The 26,971-nt window shown below is 43.8% G+C and overlaps 1 protein-coding gene across 3 annotated transcripts in view; it reads left to right on the forward strand.

The window, feature by feature from the left end:
• PCNX2 (pecanex 2) overlaps positions 1–26,971 on the forward strand; it is a 305,450-nt gene that overhangs the window by 233,647 nt on the left and 44,832 nt on the right. For all 3 annotated transcript variants that reach the window (XM_032841083.1, XM_032841081.1, XM_032841082.1), the window contains exons 24-25: positions 17,512–17,570; positions 21,516–21,731. In XM_032841083.1, coding sequence (XP_032696974.1) covers positions 17,512–17,570; positions 21,516–21,731 — 275 coding nt within the window. The remainder of the gene's footprint in view (positions 1–17,511; positions 17,571–21,515; positions 21,732–26,971) is intronic.

The raw sequence follows: 26,971 nt of genomic DNA on the forward strand, positions 1-26,971 counted from the left end.
TGAACCACCCAGATGTCCCCCCTACCTGTGTTTTAAATGGTGCAGACCTGGGCAAGCCTCACTGCCCTCATCCAGAGGTCTGCTGGACGACCTCTAACCCTCCCCTCTAGCCTATTCCAGATGCCGTCTACTCAGGTCCCAACAGATGTGACCTCTTGTGAGCCAGACATTTTCTGCTCTCATTTTTGCCTTCTAAAATCTAAAACCTCTCAATTATTTTACTAAAGTGGTGCCAAGCCAGGCCTTCATCATGCCAATCTTATGTGTGCGGTTTAGTGAAAATCAGGAATTTACACTTCCGGGGCATCTGGGTGGCTCAGTCGTTTAGGTGTGTGCCTTTGTCTGGTGATGACTCCAGAGTCCTGGGATCGAGCCCCTGCTTAGCGGTGACTCTCTTTCTTCTTCTTCCTCTGCCTCTGCATGCTTGTGCTTACTTGTTCTCTCTTTCAAATAAATAAATGAAATCTCAAAAAAAAAAGAAAAGAAATTTACATTTCCTTTACCAACTCTTGATCCATCATTGGCTTTCATATTCCAGCCCATAGAGGTCCATTTCTTTCTTTCCTTCTTTTATTTATTTTTTTTTAATTAAGATTTTAATTGTTTGAGAGACAGAGAGAGTGACAGGGAGCACGGGTGGGGAAGAGAGGGAGAAGCCGGCTCCCCGCTGAGCAGGGAGCCCAATGTGGGGCTTGATCCCAGGACCCTGGGATCATGACCTGAACTAAACGTGGACACTTAACCCACTGAGCCACCCAGGCACCCCCATAGAGGTCCTTTTCAATGACAGCGTTCGTTCATCATCTCTCCAGCCCCTCCCTTGCACTCTCTGCAGACCCACCAGCATCTCTGTCTCACGCATGGTTTCTTACTGAGGATGCTCAAGGCCATGTGTGCTTGACTTGGGCAAGGCAGTCAAAGAAAGAAGTTCTCAACACGCATTTTATTTTTTACCTTTTCACCATGGGGAAGATTTTTCTGGATGCTCTCTACCCACTGAGCTATTTTAAGCATGGTTTGTAAGATCTTTGTGCAAAGCATGGGGTTTCTCAAAAGGCAATTTTTTTCTCAAATGCAAAGCAGCAAGCTTATTCGGCTTATGGGTTAATAGTAAAATGGAGCACTATAATTAAAATTTGCAATTATGCAGGGTAGGATTTACATATCTCAGCTTGCAATTAAGCTACCCCACAATTTATTTGGATATGTTTACAAAGTGCCTGGACATACTGCGATAAAAGCCTTGAGGCTCCTTTTTCAGACATCTTAGGGCTGTTAGACTTGGAGCCATGCCTAGGCGTGTGTTGGGCTCCCAGGCATTACTACTGGCGGTTATGCGGGTGGTGGAGTAGTGCAGCACTAGTCCTCATTTTGTATTTACTGGACAGCTGTGCACCTCCCCAAGTCTATGCATTCTTGCCCGTATACCCATTTCGGAAGTCAAATTTCATTTTTCTCATTTCACAGATCAGAAAAGGGAGACTCGGGAAGTTAAATGACTTGCCCAAGGTCACAGGACAAGTCGGTGGCTGAGCCAAGACTTTAAACCAGGTCTGGTGTGAGTCCAAGTTTGAACGCTCTCCGTGTTGTCCCCAAACCTCTCAAATGCCTCCCACACTATAGGCGATTCAGTGAACATCCGTTAGAGGGTTCACTTGGGACTGGAAAGGGGCCATCACAAACCCCCTGCTCAGAGGAGGAGCCGGGCTGGTTGGACAGGCAGTGCCACCCAGGCCCCGAGGTCCCTTCCCTGAGAGGGCCTGACTCCAGAAGTGGCTTCTTTCAGTCCGGGGGGTCTGGCCGTTGGCTCTCAGCAGGGCTGCCTCCGTCCCGGGCCCTGGTCATTTGCCCAGCGGGCTCTCAGCAGCTCCAGAGCCCGAGCCGGGAGGTGTGAGCGTGGGCTCTCCCACACGGGGAAATCTGTGATCCCCGACCACCGTGAGCCCCCTTTCCAGGACTGGAGCCATGAGATCAGAGCAGAAATGCAGCTTCCGGGCCCTTCCTGGGCACCGAGTTACCACCTGCAGTCCTGAATCAAATCTCAGGCCCAGAAAGGGGGTCGAACTCATTCAAGATGCCAATTTTCTTTTTAAATGGCTGATCTGAAAAATTCCTCTTGGAGGCCATCACTTGCCCTTCATTTTCCAGGCTGTTCAGTAACGCCAGATAACTGTGAAAGGCATGAACACAGGCCCTCAGTTCCCCCAGGAGCTCAGGGTAGGTCTTCGGGAATCTCCTTCCACAGAAAGGACAATGCAGGCTTGTCTGGATGCACATATAAATTCGAGAATTTTAAGAGATTTAAAAATGCTTAGGAATCCCTGTGAGACTGATGACAGAGACATGTTTGGGGCTAACACTGCTCAGCCAGCGCAGGGTCACGTCCGGGGAAACAGTGGGTACGGGACTCCCGGGGCAGCCAGGGTAGGAATATGGACCACGTCCTAAACTTCCCAGAAGGAAAGAAGTAAAGAGATACGAGCAGGGAACGTTCTTAGTCATGGATGGTAAAAGGAAAATGTCAAGGCCGACAGAGAAGCCAAATTGCTCAAGAGTCCAGTGTCCATGAAGCGCAGCCAAACGGCTGGGACTTGGGGCTGATCGAGAACGTGCAGCCGTGCTGGGCCGACCTCAGGTTTCTCTTCCCTCTGAACTTAGCTCTGCATACAATCTCCGCATAAAGTCTCCGGACTTTAGGCCTCAGGTAAGAAACAGACAAGCAAGTGACATGGTGGCCAAAGGCCCCAGGCAATGGAAAGACAGTTCACCCCAGAGTCCCAGAGATCTGTTGTTTCAACTGGCCCCAGTGAGTTCTGGGGTCCCGGGGGCAGGGAGCTGTGCCGGTCAGGCTGACCCTCTCTTTCCCCTAGCCTCGGTGGTGGTGGGGGGGTGCAGGCCTAAGGCCTCTGGCAGCCTTCTCACCCCCACAAAGCGAGACTGGCCTGAGAATTCAGCAAACACAGAGGAATGCAGGGCACGGGACGCGGAGACTGATTTCTGATGACGCACCCTCGACCCTGGGGTCCCGCTGGGCCTGGTGGAGCTTTGGGCTGCGTAAGCCAGCCAATTCCATATTTTGCTTAAGTCACTTCCAGTTGGGTTTTCTGCCACTTGAAATCAATCATAAAAGCAAGGGAAGGCTTTTATCGAAGGGATTCTTCCTCTCGGCCTTCTATTTTGGGGGAGTGACAGCATGAAGGTCAGACCTTTATCGCCAGAACGCTGTGGTTCTAACTAGGCTTGAAGCCAGAGAAGGTTTGGGGCGTCCCCTGGGGTGCCTCCAGGACCGAGGGGCAGCTGGGGAGTTTTGAGCCTTTCCTGGTTCCATGGCTCACGTGCCCCGTGTCTGATGCTCGTTTTTCACATCCCTTCTCTGCCTCACATTTTTCTCAACCAGAATTTCTGGTCTGTGTCTGAAAGCTGTTGTGTCTGAGAAACTAAATGACGAACTCGGCCCCATCGTGCTGTTTTGCTGACGGTTGAGAAAGCTCTCACGCTCATACCCAGGGGTAAGGTTTGACACTTCAGGTGTGGCGATGAGCTATTATGCAAATATATTCCAGAAGGATGACGCTTTTGAGGAACTCCAGGGCAATGAATTTCTCAAGTAGCCTCGGTTCAAGCTTATTATTCGTTATGCTGTGTTGCATGATTTTGCTCAGGGTCCTGTTACATTTTGCTGAGCGGTTAAGGAATTTGAAAAGTGCAGAGTAGTGAAGTTGACCATGTGCCTGCAGGAAGGAGTCCAACATGCCCACCTGCTCCCCGGCTGTCTGGGGCTGCTGACTCTACACTTCAAGGTCACGCAGGAGGGAGGCTTTGTGACCGAGTCAGGTTGATGGATGGTTTCGGGGGAGTGTAAGTCAATAACAGCATGGAGCAGAACCCTTTTCACTGCAGCAAGTGAGGGCAGGGGCGTCCTTCTCCAGCTTTTAGGGAAGTGTTGGAGATCGGGCTGATTTCTTCCAAACAAAGGAAGGCAGGAAATAGCTCTTAAATCCACATTAAATCTGCAAACTCTTTTATTGCATTGGATCGCATATACAGTAGTGCAGGGGGTTTATTGTGTAGATCAAGACCTCTGTCTAATGGAAGTTTAATCCCCAAGAACCCAAGAACCTCGAGCACTTTAGGTCTTTCCTGTGATCGGCCAGTGCTCAAAATGGATGTTGCCGGCCATGGTCATTTGCCCATTCTCCCTGTGACGATGGAGTCGGCTGTGGGCGGCCGCTTTGGGCCGCGGGGAATGTGTGCATTTGAGGCTCTAGGTAGGAACTCATTTCTTAGCCTTCTAGTGATCAGGCGGGGCTCCTTTAGTCTTGTTTCCAGGGCATATTTCCATGACTGACTTTAATCCTTCTTTACTGAGAGCCAAGAGACCTGGCCCAGACTTCACATATGGTTGCTGCTTCCTGGTACACAGTGGTATCAACTGATTAATGAAATTAGTACATTATGTGGACATGGAAGCCATACTCTTTCTTTCTTTCTTTTTTTTTTTTTTTTCTTGTCCCTTTGGGAACATTCTGTCATCATCACTACTCACAGGGTTTATGACACTTTGTCGTGTCTGGATTGCTATGTTTGCTTCTCTTTGTAAACATTTAAGTAGATTGATGCTCGCCTTCAAGATAGTTAGATGAAAAATGACCAATGACGGAAAAATAATCACATGCAGGAGAATTAGGAAAAAAAAATCTATTATCTGATAAAAACAAGGCTAATTTAATGTATCACATTCCTTTTCCATTTGTGATGCCTTCTTATGTTACATTGAAGAAAGGACTTCGTTTTAGAGGTTAGAGAGCGGAAACTTTATTTCCTAGTGTCAGGGAAGGCTTTGGAGAGAGATATACTTTGAAGTTTGGGGAAGAGGAAGGAGAGAAAGTTCTTAATGGGTTTTAAAGTAAATTGGGTAAGAAATGAAGTTTTTAAAAAGCAGTTTTTAAGAGCAGTCCAAAATGATAGAATACTAGCATTCTGTGTAGAGTTATCATGGGTAAAGCACAGCCAGCAGGGAGAAGGTTTTCTTACCATTGCTAAAGAACCTGTTTTGGCACTATATTGAAGAGATTTGTGCACCCTTATGTTTACAGTGTTATTTATAATAGTTATTATAATAGATATGGAAGCAACCCAAGTGTCTTTTCATATATGAATGGATAAAGAAGATATATATTCTACTTAATATGTCTAGATCTAAATACATATCATGGAATATTACTCAGCCATAAAGAAGAATGGACTCTTGCTGCTCGCAATGACATGGATGGGCCTAGAGGGTATTATGCTAAGTGAAATAAGTCAGAGAAAGAGAACTATCATATGATTTCACTTATACGTGCACTCTAAACAGCAAAACAAATGAGCAAATAAAAAAAATACAGTCTCATAAATGCAGAAAACAAACTGGGGTTTTCCAGAAAAGAGGTAGATGGCGGGGGGAGGGGTGAAAGAGGCGAAGGGAATTCACAGATACAAACATCCAGTGATAAAATAAATAAGTTGCCGGGATTTAAAGTACAGCATTTAGTCATAAGTACAGGAATATAGTCAGTAAGTTAATAATATTGTAATAATGCTGTGTGGGGAGCACTGTGTAATGTAGAGCATTGTCGAATCCCCGTGTCGTCTACCTGAAACCAAAATAACATTGTGGGTCAACTGTACTTCAGTAATAAATTTTAAAAAATAACTTGGGGAAAGGCTGGGGCAAATGCAGGACACCTGGGAGAGAGGAATGAACGATTTTATGTGCTCGGTGTTGTCCTTGAGCTCCCGGAGCCAAGACAGGACACAAACTATTTCAGTATTCAAAAAATCAATATGGAAAACATTTTCAGGGTAAACTTGACTATTCCTTTTTCCCCGTTACAGAAAAATCCATACCCGAATATACTGATGCAGGGATATCAAGAGGCTTTTCTGTTCTCTCATCGTTCCCTGGGGTGACTGGCCCATCACAAGGTTAAAGGGATTCTTTGTTTCATTTTGCGTCGGTTGGTGGTCACCGGTGCAGCTCTGCATTTTAATTTCCTACCTCAAGTCCTGTGCAATGTTTAGTTGCCATTGTATGCACTGAGACACCAGGGGATCAGAAGAATCAAACGATGCTCCCCTTTACCCCCCTCACACAGGTTAATAAGTCATTAACCAAGTTAGAAACAGAAATCCAGTTGTATTCGCTTAAAATTCCAGTTTCAGTGTTGGGGGTATGGAACGTGAGCAGAGGACCGTGTCATGATCTGGAAGGGACGAGAACGGCAAAGGAAAAGTGAAGTCCATCTCAGCGGTGAGCGCGCGGGCGGGCTTTTATTAAGTGCTGCATCCCTCGGTGACAAAAACGACTCCGTGTGCTCATGGCTGCGTGTTGAGAGAGGGTGTCTTCTCATGTTGCTGCCTCTCCTGACACAAGCAGCCAAGCCAGCGGGAGGACCTCAGGGAAGTCATAGGGCTGCGTGCGCCCCTGCACAGATGGGACTGCTCGTTGCCAAGGATGACCATGTCCTTTTTTCTGGGCAGGGGGCTCATCTTCATCCAAATCCTGTGCATTCCACTGGTCCCTAATGAAAACTAAACAAAACAAAACAAACTCCGTGTGTCTTCATTCCCAGGAGAAATTTTGCCCGCAACTCTAAAACACTGTTGCATAAATGACATCAGACTTCTTGCTACCAGAAGGATATAGCACCCAGAAGTCAAAACCTTCAATCAAGCGTGTTAAACCTGGGGAAAAACCAGCACCTCCTTGATAATTTAATTTTTATGAATCCATTATAATCCTCTGCATCTTTCTTTATTCAAGTCTCCCTTTGGTTGACCCTTTGCCCAACTGCATGCAACACGAATGTTTTTATTACTGTTTTTATTAGTTGCGTTTGCAGAAAGAGAAGAAACACTTTTCACCCCCTAAATATTTATGACCTTCCAGTGAATGAGTAGTTGGATTTCATGTCCTGTATTTGAAATGTTGGATAATCTTGAATTCTTCTGGCTGAAATGGGAGAAGCGATCTTAATTGGAAATGTAAGCGAGTTTGGATCAGAAATGAAAATTGCACATGAATGGATTATTATTACAGTAACTGAATTCAGGCCTGCTGTTAGCTATGACATTTTTTTATTTAAAAAAAAAATGTAGGGTCTTTCTCTTTATTGATTCATGTACAGTTGAAAGAAATAATACAGAGGGATCTCCTGTATAACCTTCACCCAGTTTACAGATGTTAACATCTTGCAAAACTGTCACAATCAGAATATTGATGTTGATAAATTCAAGATACAGAGCTTTTCTACCATCACAAAGATCTCTCATGTTGTTCCTCTCATAAGCTCATGCTCGTCCTTGTTGCTGCTACTACCTTCTTAATTCCTATCAACTATTTTTTTAAAAAAGATTTTATTTATTTATTTGACAGACAGACATCACAAGTAGGCAGAGAAGCAGGCAGAGAGGGGGGGGTGGAGGGAAGCAGACTCCCTGCTGAGCAGAGAGCCTGATGTGGGACTCAATTCCAGAACACTCCTATCAACTACTAATCCATTTTCCAACTCTGTAATCTTGTCATTTCAAGAATGTTATATGACTGGAATCATACAGTATTTATCCTTGTGGGATTAGCTGTTGTTTTTTTTTTTAAAGACTTATTTATTTATTTGAGAGAGAAGTGTGAGAGAAAGAGAGGGAGACAGAGAGAGAGAGAGGGAGAGACAGAGCGGGGAGGGCAGAGGGAGAGGGAAGAGAATCTCAAGCAGACTTCCCTCTGAACTTGAACGTGGGGCTCGATCTCAAGACCCTGAGATCCTGACCTGAGCCCAAATCAAGAGCTGGCCACTTAACCGCCTGAGCCACCCATGCCCTGGATTAGTTGTTTTCACTCCCCATAGTTCAATGCACATCATCCAAATCATTGTATGTGTCAATAGTTTCCCCTTTTTAACACCGAGTGTATGGATATACCACAGTCTCTTTATCAAACAACTCACCTGTTGAAGGACAGACATCTGTGGTGTTTTCAGTTTGGGGCTATAATGAATATAGCTGCTATGGACATTTCGAGTGAACACAAGTTTTCACTTCTCTGGGATAATTGCCTAGGACTGCAATTGTCATATGATAGTGTTTTAAGAAACTGCCAAACTTTCTTAGGGGAGCTGTATGCCATTTTACCTCCCCCCTAGCAATGTATGAAAAATCCAGTCTCACCAGATCTTTGGCAGGTGTTTTTACTATTCTTACTTTTAGCCATTCTGACAGGTGTACACTGATCTCTCATAGTGGTTTTCGTTTATATTTCCTTAATGACTTACAGTGTTGAACATCTTCTACTGAGCATGTTTGCCATTGGTATAATCTCTTCAGGGAACTGCTTGTTTAAGTCTTGTGCTTGTTTTCTAGTTTTGTTTTTTTTTAACTGTTGAGTTTTGAGAGTTCTTTATATATTCTAGATACTAGTACTTTGTGGGATATGTGGCTTGAAAATACTTTCTCCAGGTACCACACTTTATATCCACCTAACAGAGTATTTTTCAGGAAAAAGTTTTTGAAAAGACTTTCCTGTCAAGGACACATGGACTCTTCTCCATGATAGAACCAGTGCTAGACCATAAAACAAACCTCAGTAAATGTAAAAGGATTGAAATTGTACAACATATGTTCTCCAACCACAATGGAATGAAATTATAAATCAACAGCAAGAGGAAACTTGGAAAATCCCCAAATATGTGTCAAATAAAACAATCTCAAACAACCAATGGGTCAAGGAGGAAGTGACAAGAGAAAATTTAAAAAATATATATTTTTTGATGGAAGAAAATGGAAACATAACATATCAAAATTTATGGGATGTAGCAAAAGCAGTGATCAGAGGGAAATTCAGACCTATAAATATTTACATTAAAAAAATAAGAAAAATCTCAAATCATTCACCTAACCTTCCACCTTAAATGAGTAGAAAAAGAAAAACAAAGTAAACCCAGAGCAAACAGACAACAGAGAATGATAAAGATTAGCGTGGGAACAAATGAAATAGAGAGTAGATAAACAATAGGGAGAATAGGTGACACACAAAAAAAAGGTTCTTTGAAAATATCAATAACATTGACAAATCTTTATCTTGAATGACCAAGAAAAAAATGAGAGAAGAAAAATTACTATAATCACAAATAAAAGTGAAGACATTACTATGAACCTTACATAAATAAAAGGATTACAAGAGCATTCTATAAACTACTGTATGCTAACAGATTAGCCTCGATGAGCTAGAAGTGGAAAACATGAACACCAAAAAAGAGAAACATCATTGAAAGAAGACAAATAAATGCAAAGACATCCCATGTTCAGCAATTTAAAGACTTAAGAATGTGGTATTCCTCTGGTTGGTCTACAGATTCAATTAATTCCTGTCAAAAATTACAACTGCCTTTTTTATGTAAAAAGACAAGTTTCCTAAAATTCCTGTGAAATTTCAAGGGACCCTGAAATAGCCAGAACAATTTTTAGAAACAGAAGTTGGAGGACTCACACTTCCCAATTTCGAAACTTACTGTAAGGTTACAGTGTTGCTACAAAACAATGTGTTACAGGTACAAGGGTGGACAGATAGATTAATAGAGTAGACTTGAGAGTCCAGGAATAAATTTGTACATCTGTGGTCAATTGACTTTCCACGAGAGTGCCAAGACCATTCAGTGGGGGAAAGGACAGTCTTTTCAACAAATAATGCCGGGACAACTGGATATCCACTTGCCAAAGAATGCAGTTGAACCCTTACATCACACCATACATAAAAAATAAATCAAAATGACTCAGAGTTGAGTGTAAAAAGCTGTAACTGTGAAACTCTTGGATTTGCAATGAATTTTTAAACACCAAAGTCACAAGCAACAAAAGAAAAATTAGATCATTGAAATTAAAATCTTTTTACACCGAAGAACACGATCAAGAAGAGACAATTCCACTCTGAAGTATAAGTCCAAGGACATTTCAAAGAAGGTTTTCAAACAAAAACTTGTGCATGGAGTTCATGTTCCTAGAATCATTGTTCATACTAGCCAAAAAGTGGAAACAACCCAAATGTCATTATCTGATGAATTGACAAACAAAATGTCATACATCATACAATGGAATGTTATTTAGCCATAAAAAAGTGGAATTCTGATATATGCTACAACATAGATGAACTTTGAAAACATTATGAAAAACTGAAGAAACCAGACACAAAATGCTGCATATAGTGTGATTCCTTTTATATGAAATGGTTGGAATAGGCAAATCCATAGAAACAAAAAACAGATTGGTGGTTCTCAGGGGCTGGAGAAAGGGATAAACAGGGAGTGACTGCTTAATGGGTATAAGGTTTCTTTGGGAAGTAATAAAAGTATTTCAGAATTAGGTAGTGGTGACAGTCACACAACATTGTGAGAGTATTAAAAGCCAATACATTGTTGCTTTGAAATGTCAAATTATGAATTTTATGTTAAACAAATTTTACCTAAGTATTTTTAAAAGAAATAAGTAGGATAAGTTTGTGTGGGTCTATTTTTGGTTCTCTGTTCTGTTTCATTGATCTATGTGTAATTCCCTCCACCAATCCTATATAGCCTTCATCACTGAAGTTACGTAATAAGCCTTGAAATTGAGTAAATTCCCACTTCTTTTTGTTTCAAGATTGTTTTAGCTATCATTATTTTTCTGTCCTTCCATATATATTTTAGAATAGTTTCTATTTATAAATGTATATTTTTGCATCTAAATTCTTGGGGAATTTTCTGTAGCTTTCTCCTCCCTCCCTCCTGTTCCCTTCATCCCTACCTTCCTTCCTTCTTTCTTTCTCTTTCTTCTCTTCTCTTTCTTGTACTATCCTTAGTTTTGTTAACAGAATAATGCTACCTTCATAAAATGAACTGGGAAGTATCCTCTCCTTTTCTATTTTTTGGAAAAGATTTTGTTTCATTGGTGTTCATTCTTAAATATCTACAAAAAAAATATTGTGGAATTTTGACAGAAATTGTGCTAAACCTTTATGTCAGTTTGGAAAGAACTGGCATCTTTACTATATTGAGTCTTCCAATCCATGAATATGGTACATCTTGGATTACATTGACTGATTTTCATATGCTAAACCAGACTTAAACTCCTGGAATTTGTCTGTAGTTTTACTGTTTCTTTATTCTATCTTTGCCAGGCTTTGGTATCAGGGTAATACTAGTTTCATAAAATAAATTGGGAATTGTCTCTTCCTCTTGCAGTTTCTGGAGATGAATGTGTATAACAGGTGTTTGTTCTTTTTTAAACATGTGTTAGAATTCTCTGGTAAAAGCATCAGTGCTTGAGTATTTGTTTTATTTTTTATTCATTTATTTTGTCTGTTTACTTATTTATTTATTTAGTTTATTTATTTTATTTTATTGTTTTATTTGAGGAGTTTTTAGATTACTAATTGAATTTCCTTAATAGGTAGAGGGCTATTCAAATGATCTATTCCCTAACAGGTAAGTTGTAGCAACTAGTGATTTTTGAGGAATTGGTCCATTTCATCTACATTATAAAATTTATGCATACAAAATTGTTTGTAGTTTCCCATTATCCCTTTGATATCTGCAGTGTTGGCAATATATTGGTAACTTGTGTTCTCTCTCTCTCTCTTTAGGGGGGTGGTGTGCAGGTCAGGCTTGCTAGAGATTTGTCAACTTAATTGACATTTTCAAAGAACTGGTTCTCTGTCTATGTTTTTCTCAGTTTTTTATTTTGTTTTCAATTTCACTGATTTTTGTTCCTTATTTTTTTTTTCCCTTATGCTTTCTTTGGCTCCTCTTTTTCTAGATTCTTGAGGTGGAAAATTAGATCAATTTGAGACTTTTCCTCTTCTGTTATGTATGTACTTAGTGAATTTTCGCTACTGATTTAGCTGTGTCTCACCAATATTGATATGTTCTGTTTTCATTTTCTTTCAATTTAATTCATTTTCATTGCCACTGAAACTTTATCATTGAAACGGGTTATTTAGAATTGTGTTGTTTGGGACACCTTGATGGTGAAGTCGGTTGAACATCCAATCCTTGGCTTCTGCTCAGGTCATGATCCCAGGGTCTTGGGATTGAGCCTCACCTCGGGCTCTGTGCTCAGCATGGAGTCTTCTTGGATTCTTCTTCCCTCCCCCTCTGTCCTTCCACTTCATAGTTGCATGTGGTCTCTCTCTAAAGTAAACAAATTAATCTTAAAAAAAAAAGAAAGAAAAGAATTGTATTGTTTAGCTTGCAACTGTTTGAATATTTTCTTGTTATCTTTCAGTTATTGATTTCTAGTTTGAGTTCATTATGGTTGGAAATTACACTTGGTATTATTTCAGTTTTTAAAAATTTGTTGAGATAATTTTTTGTTCCCGGTTATGTTCTGTCTTGGTATATGCTTGACTGTGATGTATCTTGGCGTGAACTTCCTTGAGTTTATCACCAATTTCTCCTCTTCTTATGGAACTCTGATGACTAGAATGTTAAACCTTTTGTCATAATCCCACAGGTGTCTGAGACTGTTTATGCTATTTCAATCTATTTTCTCTCCTTTGTTCAGATTATTTATCTATTGTTCTATATTCCAGTTCATTAATTCGTTTCTCTATCTCTGCCATTTTGGAACTGAGTCCTTCCTTTGAGTTTTTTATTTTGCACATATATTTTGCATTATTTTGTATTTGCTTCTATTGTATATTTTTACTTAGAAAATTTCTATTTGGTTCTTCTTGTATTTTCTATTTCCTTGTTGACTTTCTACTTTTTTGGTTAAGATTCTATTTTTTCCTTTGTTCCAAAAGTATTCTTAGTTGCTTATTGAAGAATTTTATGAACACTAATTCCAAATCTTTTTCAGATAATTCTCTCATTTCTATTATCTCAGTGTTGGCATCTATTAATTGTCATTCTTTACTCTGAGATCTTCTTGCTTTGCATTATGACAAGTAATTTTCTATTGAAATCTGGACAAGATTCTGGGTACTATGTTGTGAGACTCTGGATTATTTCAGCCTTCTGTCTTAACTGTCTTTCACGGACACTACTCAGCATTGTTTTGTTACCTTCAGGTGGAGTTAGAAATCAAAGCCCAGGCCATCAAAGGTGGCTGCATTGACCAAGACCCTCCCACCTTTTTTTTTTTTTTAAAGATTTATTTATGTGAGAGAGAGAGAGAGTGCACAAGTGGGAGGGGCAGGGGGAGAAAGAATCCCAAGCAGCCCCACAGGGCTGCATCTCATAGCCCTGAGATCATTGCTTGCACCAAAAGCAAGAGCTGGATGCTTACCCGACTGTGCTACCCAGCCGCACAAAAGACCTCCCGCCTTTAGTTTGGGATCCCAAACAGCTAATCCCTAAGGTACTGGGAACCAGAACTAAACCATACCTCCCAGATGGTAGCAAGGTTGGCAGTTCCTGAATGTCTGTCCTCAGGCAGAGCCCATGATGCCAGCTGTACAACCCTATGCCCTCTGGAAGTTTCTCTCCTGCCAAGTCATGTGAGGCACATGGTGACCCAGCTGCCAGAAGAGCAGCGCTGGCTTAGAGAGAACCAGTATGTCAGTGGCAGCAAAAATTAAAGATGCGAAACAAACCTGAAGGAACCTTGTGTCTATATCCAATTAAAGAGGTGACAGTGTCCTTCTATTTCAGCTCTGGCTACCTTCTTTTGTCTAGATTTTTCTAAGGCCATCCTGTCCCATGAATCGAACAACAGTCCATCCATAACTCCATTCTGGGTTTGCTGTATGAACAGACACCCATCAAACTTCTCATTCCAGCCAGTCACACTTCCCCATCGAAAGAAAAACAGGAATAATTCTCCCATAAATAGTCTGTGTGTGCTGACAAATGGGAATTTGAAGCAGTATAATTAAATTGTTGTTAAATTATTTAAGTGCCTCTGGTGAAACTGTGTAAGAGAGAAGGTGCTTGACTTAGGGAGACATATCAGGAGGTGAGAAAGCAAAATTTGAAGGGCGGAAACTAGCGTAGTTATTTGCATTCCACATTAACATAAGGGAAGATGCTTTGGAGTAAGTCAACCTATCTGGAAAGGCCTATGGCTAGACTGTTGGCCTGTGGCCCTCAGGACAATGTTGCCTAGCAATGAACAAGGACTTGCCAGGCAGGTGCTGGGAAGAGTACGTGCAGAGAGACACACACCTAACATGTACCAGCATTCTGTACCCCCCTGGAGACGGAGGCGTGAGATACAAGCCCCCATTTTCTCTCTGAGCAAACAGAATTGATGTTGATGCAATCGGACAGTTAAGGCAGAAATCCAATTACTGAGCTAATTAGCACCTTTGAGTGGTAAGCACCAAACATAGGGGAGGAAAGCACTGGAGAAAAACTCAAATGACCTGGTATGGCTGACAGTTCACCTTCTTAGAGAGTCTGGTGGAGAGCCAGAGGCCCTGGGGTACGCAGGCAGCTTGGCTTAGTTATTGCTGATCGAACTTAGCACTCTGCATCCAATAGCCTTTTGAAAAGATAGCTTTCCAGTTAACATAGTTTTAGAAGGTGTTTTAATTCCCTAAGGAGTATAGTAAATGAATTTCTTTTGGCTCAGCCCCACTTTAAAAATTGTTTATTCTGCTGCTCAAAATTCCATTTGTCTTAGGTCTTCAGGTGAAATTAAAATTCCATTTAGGGACTTCTTATGCCGACATGGGATTTCAGCCTTCATTAGAAAGAATTTTGTTGTTTGCTGTATTTTTTTGCCACCCTGGGCTCTTTTACTTTCAAAGCTGATCCGAGGGTATTTGGAAGGAAAACTGAAGCAATAATAGAACAGAGTGGTGGGGCTAACAGCGTTTTTGAGATGCAGCCAAATAGTTCTTCTCTCCAGTCCCACAAAGCTCAAACAGGATCTCACCTAGATGCTTCTCAAGTATCTGAAACAGATGGAAAAGGAGAATACTTTTTTTCTTAGCTCCATATAAATATATTTTTTAAATATTTTATTTATTTATTTGACAGACAGAGATCATAAGTAGGCAGAGAGGCAGGCAGAGAGAGAGGAGGAAGCAGGCTCCCCACTGAGCAGAGAGCCCAATGCGGGGCTCGATCCCAGGACCCTGAGATCATGACCTGAGCCAAAGGCAGAAGCTTTAACCTACTGAGCAACTCAGGCTCCCCTATTTTTTTTTTAATCTCTCTGATTCCCAAGAGACAAGTTCACAATAGAATCCTGCATTCTGAGATTTCTTCTTAAGCACCATATCTACTAAGGAGTGCTTGTCATTTATTAAATCACACTCAGGATGTCAATGATCACGTTTAACTCTAAGTTGGAAGTTGGTGGTGGCTAGTCTCTTCTCTTCTTAGCAGACGTCATGAGAGAAGAATTAACATTAGAAACAGCATTATTTTGGGCCCTTCATTTATTCATACTAGTTGTGAGCAAAGGTGGGTCTTCATGCTACTCAGGGTCTGGAGTGAGAGGCGGATATAATCAAATAATCAGCCCACCAGGTTCAAATCTTGACTCCACATTTATGTGTGGCCTTGGGGACTGTAGCTAATTTCACTGTGGCTCAAGTTCATACTCGGAGGGAATGGGTATAATAATAATACCTACCTAAGAAGGTAGTTGTAAGGATATGATGAGTTAGCTCACGTGAAGTACTTACACAGAGACGTGTTACGGGACTATTAGCTGTCATCACTGTTAGTAATATTAACTATGACAGGCTCCCCACAGGAGAGGTGTGATGTGTGAAGGAGCATATGACATGAGTCTCACCTAGAGCAGGTGTCAGGAAGGCTTCCCTGAGAGCGATACTGGGGCCAGACTTGAAGCACTAGAGGAGTCTGTCAGGAAGGCAGACGGGGTAGAAAAGACTCCAAGTAGAGGGAGGACGCCAGAGTCACAAAGGATGCCAGGGAAGGCAGGGTGACAGGAATAGGAGGTCAGGGCACGCTGCAGACGTAGAAAAAGGCTAGCGTGGTTGGAGCAGAGACAGGAAAGGCAGGCGCCAGGCATGTGAAAGGTCAGTTTTTTCACAAATGTGAAGAGGACCCTCATTATTGTTCAAACTTGTACGTAAGCCTGTATTCGATGGTATATTTCTAGTGAAAACCCTTTCTTAATGGCTTCGGTTTAACCGTGTGAAATTGCCATCTTTGTACATCATGAACAGTTAAATATTCAAGGTCATGTGGTTGAAGTCAATCTCCTGTTTCATCCTTCAAAGGGTGATGAGACCACCACTGAAGATCTGAAACAAAAAGACACAAAGTGCCTGGGCGGCTCCGTGGTTAAGCGTCTGCCTTCAACTCAGGTCATGATCCTGGGTCCTGGGGTTGAGCCCCACGCTGGGCTCCCAGCTTAGTGGGGAATGTGCTTCTCCCTCACCCTCTGCTTCTCCATCTGCCTCTCCCTCTGTCTCTCCCCCTGCTTGTGCTCTCTCTAGCTCCCTCTCTCAAATGAATGAATTAAAAAAATCTTTAGGGGCACCTGAGTAGCTCAGTGGGTTAAAGCTTCTGCCTTGGGCTCAGGTCATGATCTCAGGGTCCTGGAATCGAGCCCCGCATCAGGCTCTCTGCTCGGCGAGGAGCCTGCTTCCTCCACTCTCTCTCTCTGCCTGCTTCTCTGCCTACTTGTGATCTCTGTCTAATAAATAAATAAAATCTTAAAAAAAATCTTTAAAAAGATTAAAAGATATAAATAAAAAGACAAAGCAGGTCAGGCACAGTCTCTCCGAGCAGAGCTATTGCACTTATAAAGTGTTTCTGGGACACACGAAGGTCAAGGATGGCTGAAGTATTAGGGCAGAAGCGGGTTGATAGCATGGGCACAGACAGTTCCTTGGGGACACACTGTTGCTCAGTCACCCCTTGGAATTCTGGAGTGAGTCTGCCTGCACTGGCTGTCTTCAGAAGCAAGGGGCCACATGGGTTGGCTGGTTTACTTGAGGGTCTGAACAGAGGTGAGTTGTCATAATCGGAGAGATTTAAAACTGGTTCTGATGGCCGTTTGTCACTGTGGCTGCAGACAATCTGTCTTCTTCTAGTTGGTAAGACCCAATTTCATTCTTGTGCTTCAACGGAAGAGAGGCCTGGAAGAAGGCGCCCAGCGCTCGAAAGCAAGTGGTGGTGATGCTGATCGCTCACCAGTTTTCTGGGGTCAGTTGGAAAAGAAAGATGCCTGTGTGGGTACTGCTTTTAAAATCAGAAGGCGAGTGACATTCCATCGGCGATCCAAGTGCTAGCTTTCATTTTATGGACCTGGTGCTCAAATTTGATAAGGCACAAGGCCGGTCTCCCAATCCTGAGATGTCATCATCTCTTCTCTCCCTGGGTTTCTTGTAATTTTCCCTCTCTTTGTTATTGTGAGACCCCTCTCCCTTCCTGCAGCGTGTCCTATAGGAGCAATCCCCCTGATTGGTGAGCTCCACGTCCCCTGCCTTCCCCGCCACACAGCCAGTTCCGCAAACCAACTCTCTCTTCCGTAGTGTTCTACTTGTGACCTTCTACCCTTTGTGCCCCCTTCTAGCACACGGCGTGTGGATAATTCCAACACGAGACTGGTGGTCCAAATTGAAAAGGATCCAGGTAAGCAAATACCTTCCTTCTTACTCTTTAAATTCCTTATTTATTCCCTTATATAGATGGCTTCCTTCAATCCAAATAGGAGGAAATGAGTACTCACTCTTTTTAGTCACTGGAAATATGTCTGGGTAATGAATATGCTGGCCGGAAAACTGAAATGATACAGATAGACGGAGCAAGCCTCCTGATTGGGTTTGGAAATACTCTTCTCTGTTACCTAGACTTGCTGTGGTCCCTGTTCAGTCTAAAGCGACTGTCAGTGAGGACATCTTAGTTTGTGTGTGGCAAAAGGCAAATACGGACTCTAAACCTTGTTACTGGTCTTGTAGCAAAAAAAAATTTGTCGTCAGCCTTACAATGTTCTCAATGGCAAACCATTCCTGCATGAAGGGTCCCATAGTCTTCAGAAACTTCTTGCAACATTAAGCTGTGGAAGGACTTACCTGCTAGGAAATTATTTTACTTTTTGCTTTCTCCATTCTGTTACATTTTTAACCATTCTATCTTTTTTCCTCATATCAGAATGCAGAGTTTAACTCATCTCTGTTTTTATCCACCTCCCTCTTGGCTGTGCCGACGGCTTTGTCTAGGAGGAGTGGTATCATGTCATTATCTACATTTGAATTGCATGTACACGATTACTTTGAACTCATAATTAGAAATGGTAAAATACCTGGCGAGACAGGCTTATTTTTTGTTGACCTAAAGTTCAACTCATCGTTACAACGTGGGGGCGCGGGGGGCCGGGTAGGCTACGAGTGTCTCTGATGCGCAGCCCTGGGACTCTGTGACACTGCCGGGCCGTCGACACAAGGCATACGGACAGAGGCACGAGTGCGTCTTCCCTTCAGTTATTCATGATCGCTGTCTCATTTTAATGCAATTATGCTGCTCCGTGGTCAAGGTGTTCTTTCTACAAAAACTCCACTTCGGTGGTTGAAGCTGTTTTTGTTTTAGTTAAATATCAAACAGTTTGGAGAATTAAGCAAAAATTAATTCTCTCACTCAGGCGTTCCCTTTAAAAGTGGCAGAGACTCTGAAGTAATCTCTGATTAGGGTCCCGGGATGCGTGCTGATTCATCATCGGACGCGCACCGAGTGGCGGGTCAGGCAGGCTTCTGCTGCACGGAAGACTGAGCGTGCTGATAAGGCTGCGTAACATGACTCAGCCACAGAACCGTCTGTTTCTCCCCATCAATCATAATTAGGCTATAAGTGCACTAATTTCAATTCAGCCTTAACTGCCGTGGGTGCTCAGCAAGGATAGTCATAATGTGACGGTGTCGTCTTAGATTTCTGACGGGCGGACCGGTGCTCTTCCTTACGTAGGAAGGGGCTAGTCATCACCTTCCCGCACCCCCAGTCACGCTCCCTTTCCCTAGGGTCCGGACCAGGGGCAGCTCTACTCAGATGTGCAGTCCTTACCTGGACCTCCCCCGACGTCGCCTCCACTCCAATAGACCATCTAGAAGGATTTCTTCCTTGGGGCGGCTCTGCTTCTCTGACTTTCCAGAGCCAGAAGTTCAGTCCCAAACATAAGAGGCCCCTAAAATAAGAGTACTGAATGTAAACTTTTCTCTCAGACCCTCCTGGCACTTCCTCTACGCACAAGACCACCGAGCAGGAGGACGTCCAGGTTTATCCAGTCTTCTCTTTAAAGTGTGTTTTGTCCTTCATTGTGATAGATCTGATAGAGGGAATGGAAGGGGGATTAAAGGAAAGATACCACAACCCCCAATCCCATGCCCCCCAACCTTCCATCTCCTCTCCTGTACCCCTCCTTCACTCCTCTCTCAGTGTTATCCACCCAGTCAGAACGGCTATAATTAAACAAGCAAGCAGCTGCTGACAATGCCGAGTCTTGGCAAAGATGAGAAAGAGCTAGAACTCTCGGTCACTGCAGCTGGAGGGGAAGCAAACGTGGTATAGCCACTTTGGAGAATGGCAGCCCCACTCCTAGGTATTTACGCAAGAGAAACCCAAACTTACGTTCCTATAAACTTCTGCTTATGAATATTTTTGGCGGGTTTCCCCCGATCACTAAAACTGGAACCAGCCCAAATTTCCTCCAGCGGATAAATGCATAAACAGGCGCTAGTGCATGCACACCATGGAATACTACGCAGCACTGAAACGGAGAGACTGCTGGGTACAGCCACATGCGCGAATCTCACACGCGTCTTTCTAATCCCTGGTTATGTGAAGATGCGTTTATTAAACTCATACGATTGCACATTAAAAAAGATAACGTTTACTCCACATAAATTATCCCTCCATAAATCTGAATTATATATATAATTTAGAAGCAGTAAATGACATCTATATATCTATGTGTATATAATACATAAAAACCTGAATTTGTCTATAGTACATAATACTAGCAATAATCGTTTATATTTATATGTAGCATATATGTGTGTGTATCCACACACATGCGCACGCATGTGCGCGCGCACACACACACTTATGAATTGATGCTGTTTATTGTCTCTATGCCTCAGTGACTTTGATTTCACAAAGCCCCGGGAGTTACTTGACAGGTGTGTCCTTAAAAACAGAATTCTCTTAAAGAAGCTGTAGGACCTACGGTGTTATCCATGATTCAACAGACATTCAGTTAGTTCCTTTTGCGCGTTAGGACTTCCACCAGGGTTGGGACAGAGAAGTAAGCAGATTCAGACACAGATCTGTCTTCCCTCATGTCTCGTCTTCTGCACTTTATTTTCTCCACTGGATTGGAGAAATCACATGCAAATCAAATACCCAGATATACACAAAAGCCGAAAGTCAGATTCTAACTGACAGGTGCTTTGGAGTAGAGGAGCACGGTGCTGTGAACCTGTAATAGGGGATTTGGCCCAGCAAAGTGGTCAGTGGAGGCTTTCCTGAAGTAGCCATTAAGATGAGATCTGAAGAGCAGAAAGTGTGCAAAAGCCAGAGAGGAGTGGAAGAGCAACCCGGGCAGAAAGATTGGTGTCTACAAAGGTCTGGGTGAGAAGGGCTCATGAGTCCCTCCACTGGAAGAAGTTCTCTGCTGAGCGTAAGTGAGAAGGGAGGAGGATGTTTGTGTGAAGAGAGGATGGAGATTGGAATAGGGAGCAGATCCCACCTGCCTTTTGGGTGTCCCTATATCCTAGGTTTGCTCCTAGCTTATACCTACGACTGTCCCAGCTTATACCCGGGAATGCTAAATTATATGGGATCCTCTTATAGGTGACATGAAGAAGCCTTGTTCCTATATTAAGATCATTGAAAAACTCACTAAGGACTAGAAGTAATGGGACTGAGGAGTCCTAGATAGAGCATTCACCTTCTCAAGTCAAAAAGCTCATTCTGGCTGTGGTGTAGGGAGTAGATGAGGCAACAGGGGTCCCAGTAAAGATACACCAGGGAGTCATAGGACTAGCGTGGCTCTCCACTTGAGAAATAATTCAGCTTGCAATAAGGTAGACGTAATGCAAATGAGGAAGGGTAGAAAGATGCAAAAAATATCGGAGAAAGTAAAATTGAGAGGCCGGCGTGTGAAGGAGTGGGAACAGAGACCCCGGGTTATGGCTTTCTGGGTGCTGGTACTATTTGCTAAAATGGGTAACAGAAGGGGGACCCGACTTGGGCATGTTGGAGGTGGGGAGCATTTGGGACATACCAGAGCAGATGTTAAGTAAACAAGTAGGTACACACGCCTAGAGCTTGGACAAGAGAACTCAGAGGTATGAATTTGTAAGTCATCTGCATTAAGACAATAATTTAATCCATTTGTGTAGACGAGACTGCCCAGAGAGAAGAGAAAGGTAAAAAAAAAATAAGAGGGTTTCACAAAGTCAACAAAAATAGACAAAGTATCTATAAAGCCTGATTTACCCTTGATCAAATGACAACTCCTTGTTTCCCAGATCTGAGTGTATAGGGCTAAGTACCCACTGATTGTATTTCTTGTTCTGTCTTTAGGGAGTGATGACAACAATCTTAATTCCATCTTTTATGAGCACCTGACACGGGCCCTGCAGGAGTCCCTGTGTGGAGACTTAGTTCTTGGTCGATGGGGTAACTACAGCTCTGGCGATTGCTTTATTTTGGCCTCCGACTACCTCAATGCTTTCGTTCACCTGATTGAAATTGGAAATGGTCTTGTCACCTTTCAGCTTCGAGGACTGGAATTTCGAGGTAAGAATCTCTTCATTGTGGAAGTTGTTGGAGGCTGGTTGGCTAAATTAGTTATCGCGCAAAGCTTTCATGAGAAGTCTCCATGAGGGGAAGAATGTAACACTTGTCCTATAGATGGCGCGGGGGGGGGGGAGCTGCTTACAACCGCCCTCATTTATATATTCTGGTGTGGACCCATCCCGGCCATCTGAGGGAGTGACGAGGTGAACCGTACCATCTGATGAAAACCTTTGGCATGGCAAGTCAGAACTTTGGTTTTAATCCTTCTAGAAAAAACTCAGATGTGCCAGGAGGACATGGAGTGTGCATGGGTTCCACCTGGGGTCAGCCAGACCTGAAACAGAAGCTGCTTCTGGGGTTTCAGGTGTTGAGGCCTGCATGGGGTCATCGTTCTGTGTCTGAGCCTTTTGTCTTCAACTGTACGATGAGAAAAGAAGAATGGCGGCCTCTTAAAGTTGCGTGACTTAGATGAGATCATGTGTTTGCGGGCACGGTGGGGATGCTTATTGGTTTGCGGTTATGGAGTTGACCTGAATCTTGAAAGCGTGACCCCACTTTTCCCATTAATCTGCCCCCAGGGCCGAGTGGGGGAGTGGGCAGGGATTAGCACAACATACGTGCTCAGGGGCCCTTCTCCTGTATTCTTTGGTTGTTCCCTCATTTGGTCCATGTTTTTCCAACACCTCCTCTTGTCTGGCCAAGTTCAAATTGCGGCGGTGCCATGGGCACGTGACTCAAAAGACTCCTACCCTTGTGCGTTGACCTTCAGTGGGACATGTGGAAAACAATAAACAAATGAGCAAACGAACACAATGGCGGAAAGTTCTATGAAAGAAGTAAATCATGTGTCTGTGACCGTGATCACCACAGAGGGCGGGGCTGGGGGTGGCTATGTTAGACGGGGCGGCCAGGGAAGGCAGCCAGGGAGAAGGATGGTGCAGGCTGGGGGCTTCTGTGGATGAGCGGGGAGCCCTGGCGTGACCAGAGCAAACCAGCAGGCGGGCCACAGTGTGGTACGGGAGGGGGTGGGAGCCTAGGCACGTGGGGCCTTCCAGCTGGGATGAGGGGCTGCATTCATTCTGTGCATGATGGGGAGCCGTTTAGGGAGTTCTCGGAGTCACCCAAGCAGGGGAGGAAGGGGGAGACAAAGGAGTTCAGGGAGATTTGGACGTGGACAGGGCTGGGCTCAGCGGCGTTGCGGGGTGCGGGAGAGAGGAGTCTTGGCATGCTCCCTGGTTTCCAGGTTGGGCACGTGGGTGGACAGAGGTGTCTTTACTGAGACTGGGAAGCCTGGAGGCGAACAGCACTTTTGGGTTTGGGAATGTAATCAAGGGCTCCATGTCGGATATTTAAACGGACTTTTAAATGCTGTCGACTCGTATAAGTGGATCTATCAAGCGGCTAATTGGACTTAAGGGCCTTATATTCACTCAGAAGACATTTAGCAAGCACTGGGCTGGGTGCTGTGAGTACAGACGTGCAGGGGCCCCACCTTAAGGAGCTTGGAGCCTTGCTGACAAGAGACACATACTGAGCAATGAGCATCACGGCGGAGCCATGCGTGGGCCGCCATGGGGACCAGAGACGAGGTATCAGACCAGGCTCCGGGTCAGCTCGGCTGAGGAGAGGCTGCAGCTGGAGGGGAGGGTGGGTATGTGATGACAAAAGGGCCAAACGTAGCCATTTGGGGTTTCCAGGTGGTTTGGGAAGAAGGGGTGGAAAGATCAGTAAGAGCCAGGTCATCACCCTCCAGAACCTCACAGTGATGAAAACACACCTTTTAGCCAAGAACAAATTGCCATCATTTTATATCTTTAACATAATTTCCTAACATTTTAACCAAGCATTTTGGTTCGGAGCTTTAGTCTTGTGAATATCCCTTACTTTTATTAGAATTCCTAAATAACTTTGTACCATATATATGTGTGCACGTACGTGCGTGTGTGTGTAAACACACACACACAGATGTATATATATATGCATATATATATATATATATATATATATATATATATTTTAGAATGGGGAGTTCTCTGGTTTAAGCATGTAATTCTATGCATCCTTACAAATTTTAAGAATCGAATTCAGGGAACTTACTTTGGAAAACGGTACTGGGCCAAGGGAGTAGTGATCCAATTCAGCACGATGAACAGAGAAGCCGTGTTTCCCTGAAATTGTGCCCAAATGTCAGAAAATGCCACAGGAGGGGGTACAATAATGCAACAGGCTTGTCCATTTTGAGAGCTTTTAAGTTTTCCTAGAATTCAAAGGAGGATTTTTAAAGTGAGCCCAATTGACCCTGAGTTAGCGCTTATATCACAAGTGCCATGGGGCTTCCATTCTGCTGGTGAACTAACTGAGCCTTGAGTTCCCAGGCTTCCAAGTTACCTGGATGTTGAAAGCGTGCGGAACCTTACCTGTGAACTCTGCCGACCACGAACAGGCGTTCTTCTTAACTCATCGCCCTGAGCATTAGGGCTTTGCCTCATACCATTTTGGAGGGTGTAACCAACCATCAAAAACATAATGGTTTAGCACAACAAGGATGTTTCTTCTTCACTGCCATGTGGGTGGCTGGTGGTTCTTCTGCTGGGCTCACCCTGGGTTTCTCAGGCGGCTGCATTCAGCTGGGAGATGAACCAGGCTGGAAGGTCTGAGGGCCACATCTGGAGCTGGCCACCAACTCGGGCCCTGTGGTTGTCCTCCACGTGCCACTCAGTGTCTAGCGGGCTGGACTAGGTGTGGTCTGGGTGGTCTTGGTGTTCCAAAGAGGGGAATGTGGCCACCGTGAGGCCCTTTATGGCCCAGTCTCTGAGACGGGCACCATGTCACTACCATCATGTCCTGTTGGCCAGTCATCCCCAAGGACAGCTCCAATTCGTGTGGTGGAAAGTAACCCTGTCATACAGCATGAGTCACTGGGGGCCAGTCTTGGAACTACACACCAGGCTCCCGAAGCTGCCTCAGGTGAAGCCCAGACCATGGCTCAGAACCAACACACCAACTGTTGTGTTCGGTGAGACCGCCCAGGAGGGTCTCCTAGGTGGTTTTTCTTCCTCCTGCCAACCACAGGAGAAATGGAGCCTGCCTATAAGAATGGCCTAAGCCTACTAATGATGTCTTGGGAACAAAACATCCGTTGACTTGCCCGGTACCGCTCACTCCTGTACAATACGTTTTCTTTGACCTAGTTCTACCATAGACTGGAACGCGATGCTATTACGAGAGCAGGACAAAAACCCAAGTTATGCTGTATTTGCAGGTGGGATCCAGCTGACCTAAAAGGACTCTTCCTTTTTATATCTTTTTCAGTATCTATTACAGTATTCCCAGGGAAGATCTTGTTTTCTTTCTCCTCCTGGACCATTTTTCCAAGATATTCCTTCAGTGTTTCACTTTTTTCTCCAGTTTCCTATATTCCCAAATAGCTGTCTTTTTTTCGGTCAACTGTGACCTACTTCATTATAACCTGGGGCAGTCAAAATCCAGCAGCGCTCCCTTTCTGAAGCGCATTAAAGCCGTCAGTGGAAGTGTGCACCGCTCATGGCACAGACCGAGTCTAGGAAATGAACAGCACACGCCGGAGGAAGAGGAAGATGAGGACAACCTCCCATGACCGGGGAGCAGGAAGCCCACCTGTCCATTTCTCACTACAAGGGATGCAGCTGTATCCATAGTAGTTTTTAATTGCAAGCAGCAGAAATCAACTCTAGTGAACTTAACCAGGGGGAGGGTTTATTGGAAGACATTGCACAGGGCACAGACTTTCTGAGAAGGCTGGAAAACCAGGCTTCGTGATTCTAAGTCAAGAGCCATATCTAAAATCACACCGCGGCACTGATCCCAAGAAGCGGTCACATCTTGGCAGGGAGGAGGGGGGACATGGGCGCTGCCCTCACTTTATTGAAACCGTGATTCTGGATGCTGCTGCTGCCACTGCTACCCCCTGAATCTGGATGAAGAGCCCCTGCTGCCACCCCCCCCTTACAGAATACATCCCATGCACCTGCTTCTTTGTGTCACCAGCACATTAGTCAAAGTCTGGGGTGCAGCTCATGGATGAAGCAGAGGCCTTATGCCTATGCTCTAGATGCAAGGGAGGCTGGGAGAGAGGGTGTCTAAGTTCTCAGTTCCCAGAGCAGGAGATGACCACTGCCTCTTGTCAGGACTCACCGTATGAGTACTTTGGTTGAAGTCATCCTGGCTGCTGTCATCATTAAGTCCCAAGTCTCCATGACTGGCACAACAGAGGCTTATTCTTGTACTCACGTAGACTCCAATCAGTGAGAAGAGGTGATGGAAGTCGGGGATGGTTCCCTTCCACACCGTCAAGGGTCCTGGCTAACAGAAGCTTTGCTTAGTCCCTACACATTGCTTTAGAGGTCACTCTGAGCTTCAACATCAAGGTGGCAGGGAGTGGAGACTTGCCTAAAAAGTTGCTTTGGGACAGGACTGTACCTGGAATACATCATCTACTCTTCTATTCTATTGTTTAGAAATGACATAGCTCGCTGTAAGAGAAACTAGGAGATGTTGTCTAGCTGAGTACCCAGGAGAAAGAGTAAAAGTATAAAGTTCGTGAACAGTTGGCCAGTTTGACTTCCGGGTAATTTTCCAAATATGCAATAGAGATTTAGATCCTGGATAGCCCCAAAAATGATTAAGGTCCACGACACATCTTTTTTTTCTGTTGGCTGGTATTGTAGGGAACAATTGAAACCAGTTCAAACCAAGAATACAAATAAGGAAGCCGCATTTTTCTGTCCTACTCCTTTTGGCTCACATATCCCAGAATAGAAATAAATTCTATATTTGTTAAAGAAATGGGATTGTGGTACCTTTGCTGCTCTTGGGTTTATGAGTATTACTTGCATCTGCCTCACCAAGGAGCCTCTCAGGAAACCATTCAAGACTTGACAGATTAATCATTGGCTTTAAATGAAAGTCAAGGTAATAGATAACACTTTAGAAGGTCCACAGTGTGAGGGCACCAAGTTCAAGGTTTTTCAAAAGAAATGGAATCTATTGGATTTTAAGTCCATTTAACCATCACTGTAGGTGGATACAGAAACATGGAAAAACGAGAGTTGATTATCTGTTCAATCCATTTCTGTTCTCCTTTAGTCATCCAGGTGACCCAGGCTGACGGGTTCATCCATTCCTGTTAGAAGGGGAGACAAATGAGAACTCATGGTGCTGTGAAAAAGAGAAGCCAGGCTACTTGAAAACACTGTCTAAAG

The sequence above is a fragment of the Lontra canadensis genome, unplaced genomic scaffold (assembly GCF_010015895.1).
Source record: "Lontra canadensis isolate GAN:19392208 unplaced genomic scaffold, GSC_riverotter_1.0 scaffold120, whole genome shotgun sequence".
NCBI lineage: Eukaryota > Metazoa > Chordata > Mammalia > Carnivora > Mustelidae > Lontra > Lontra canadensis.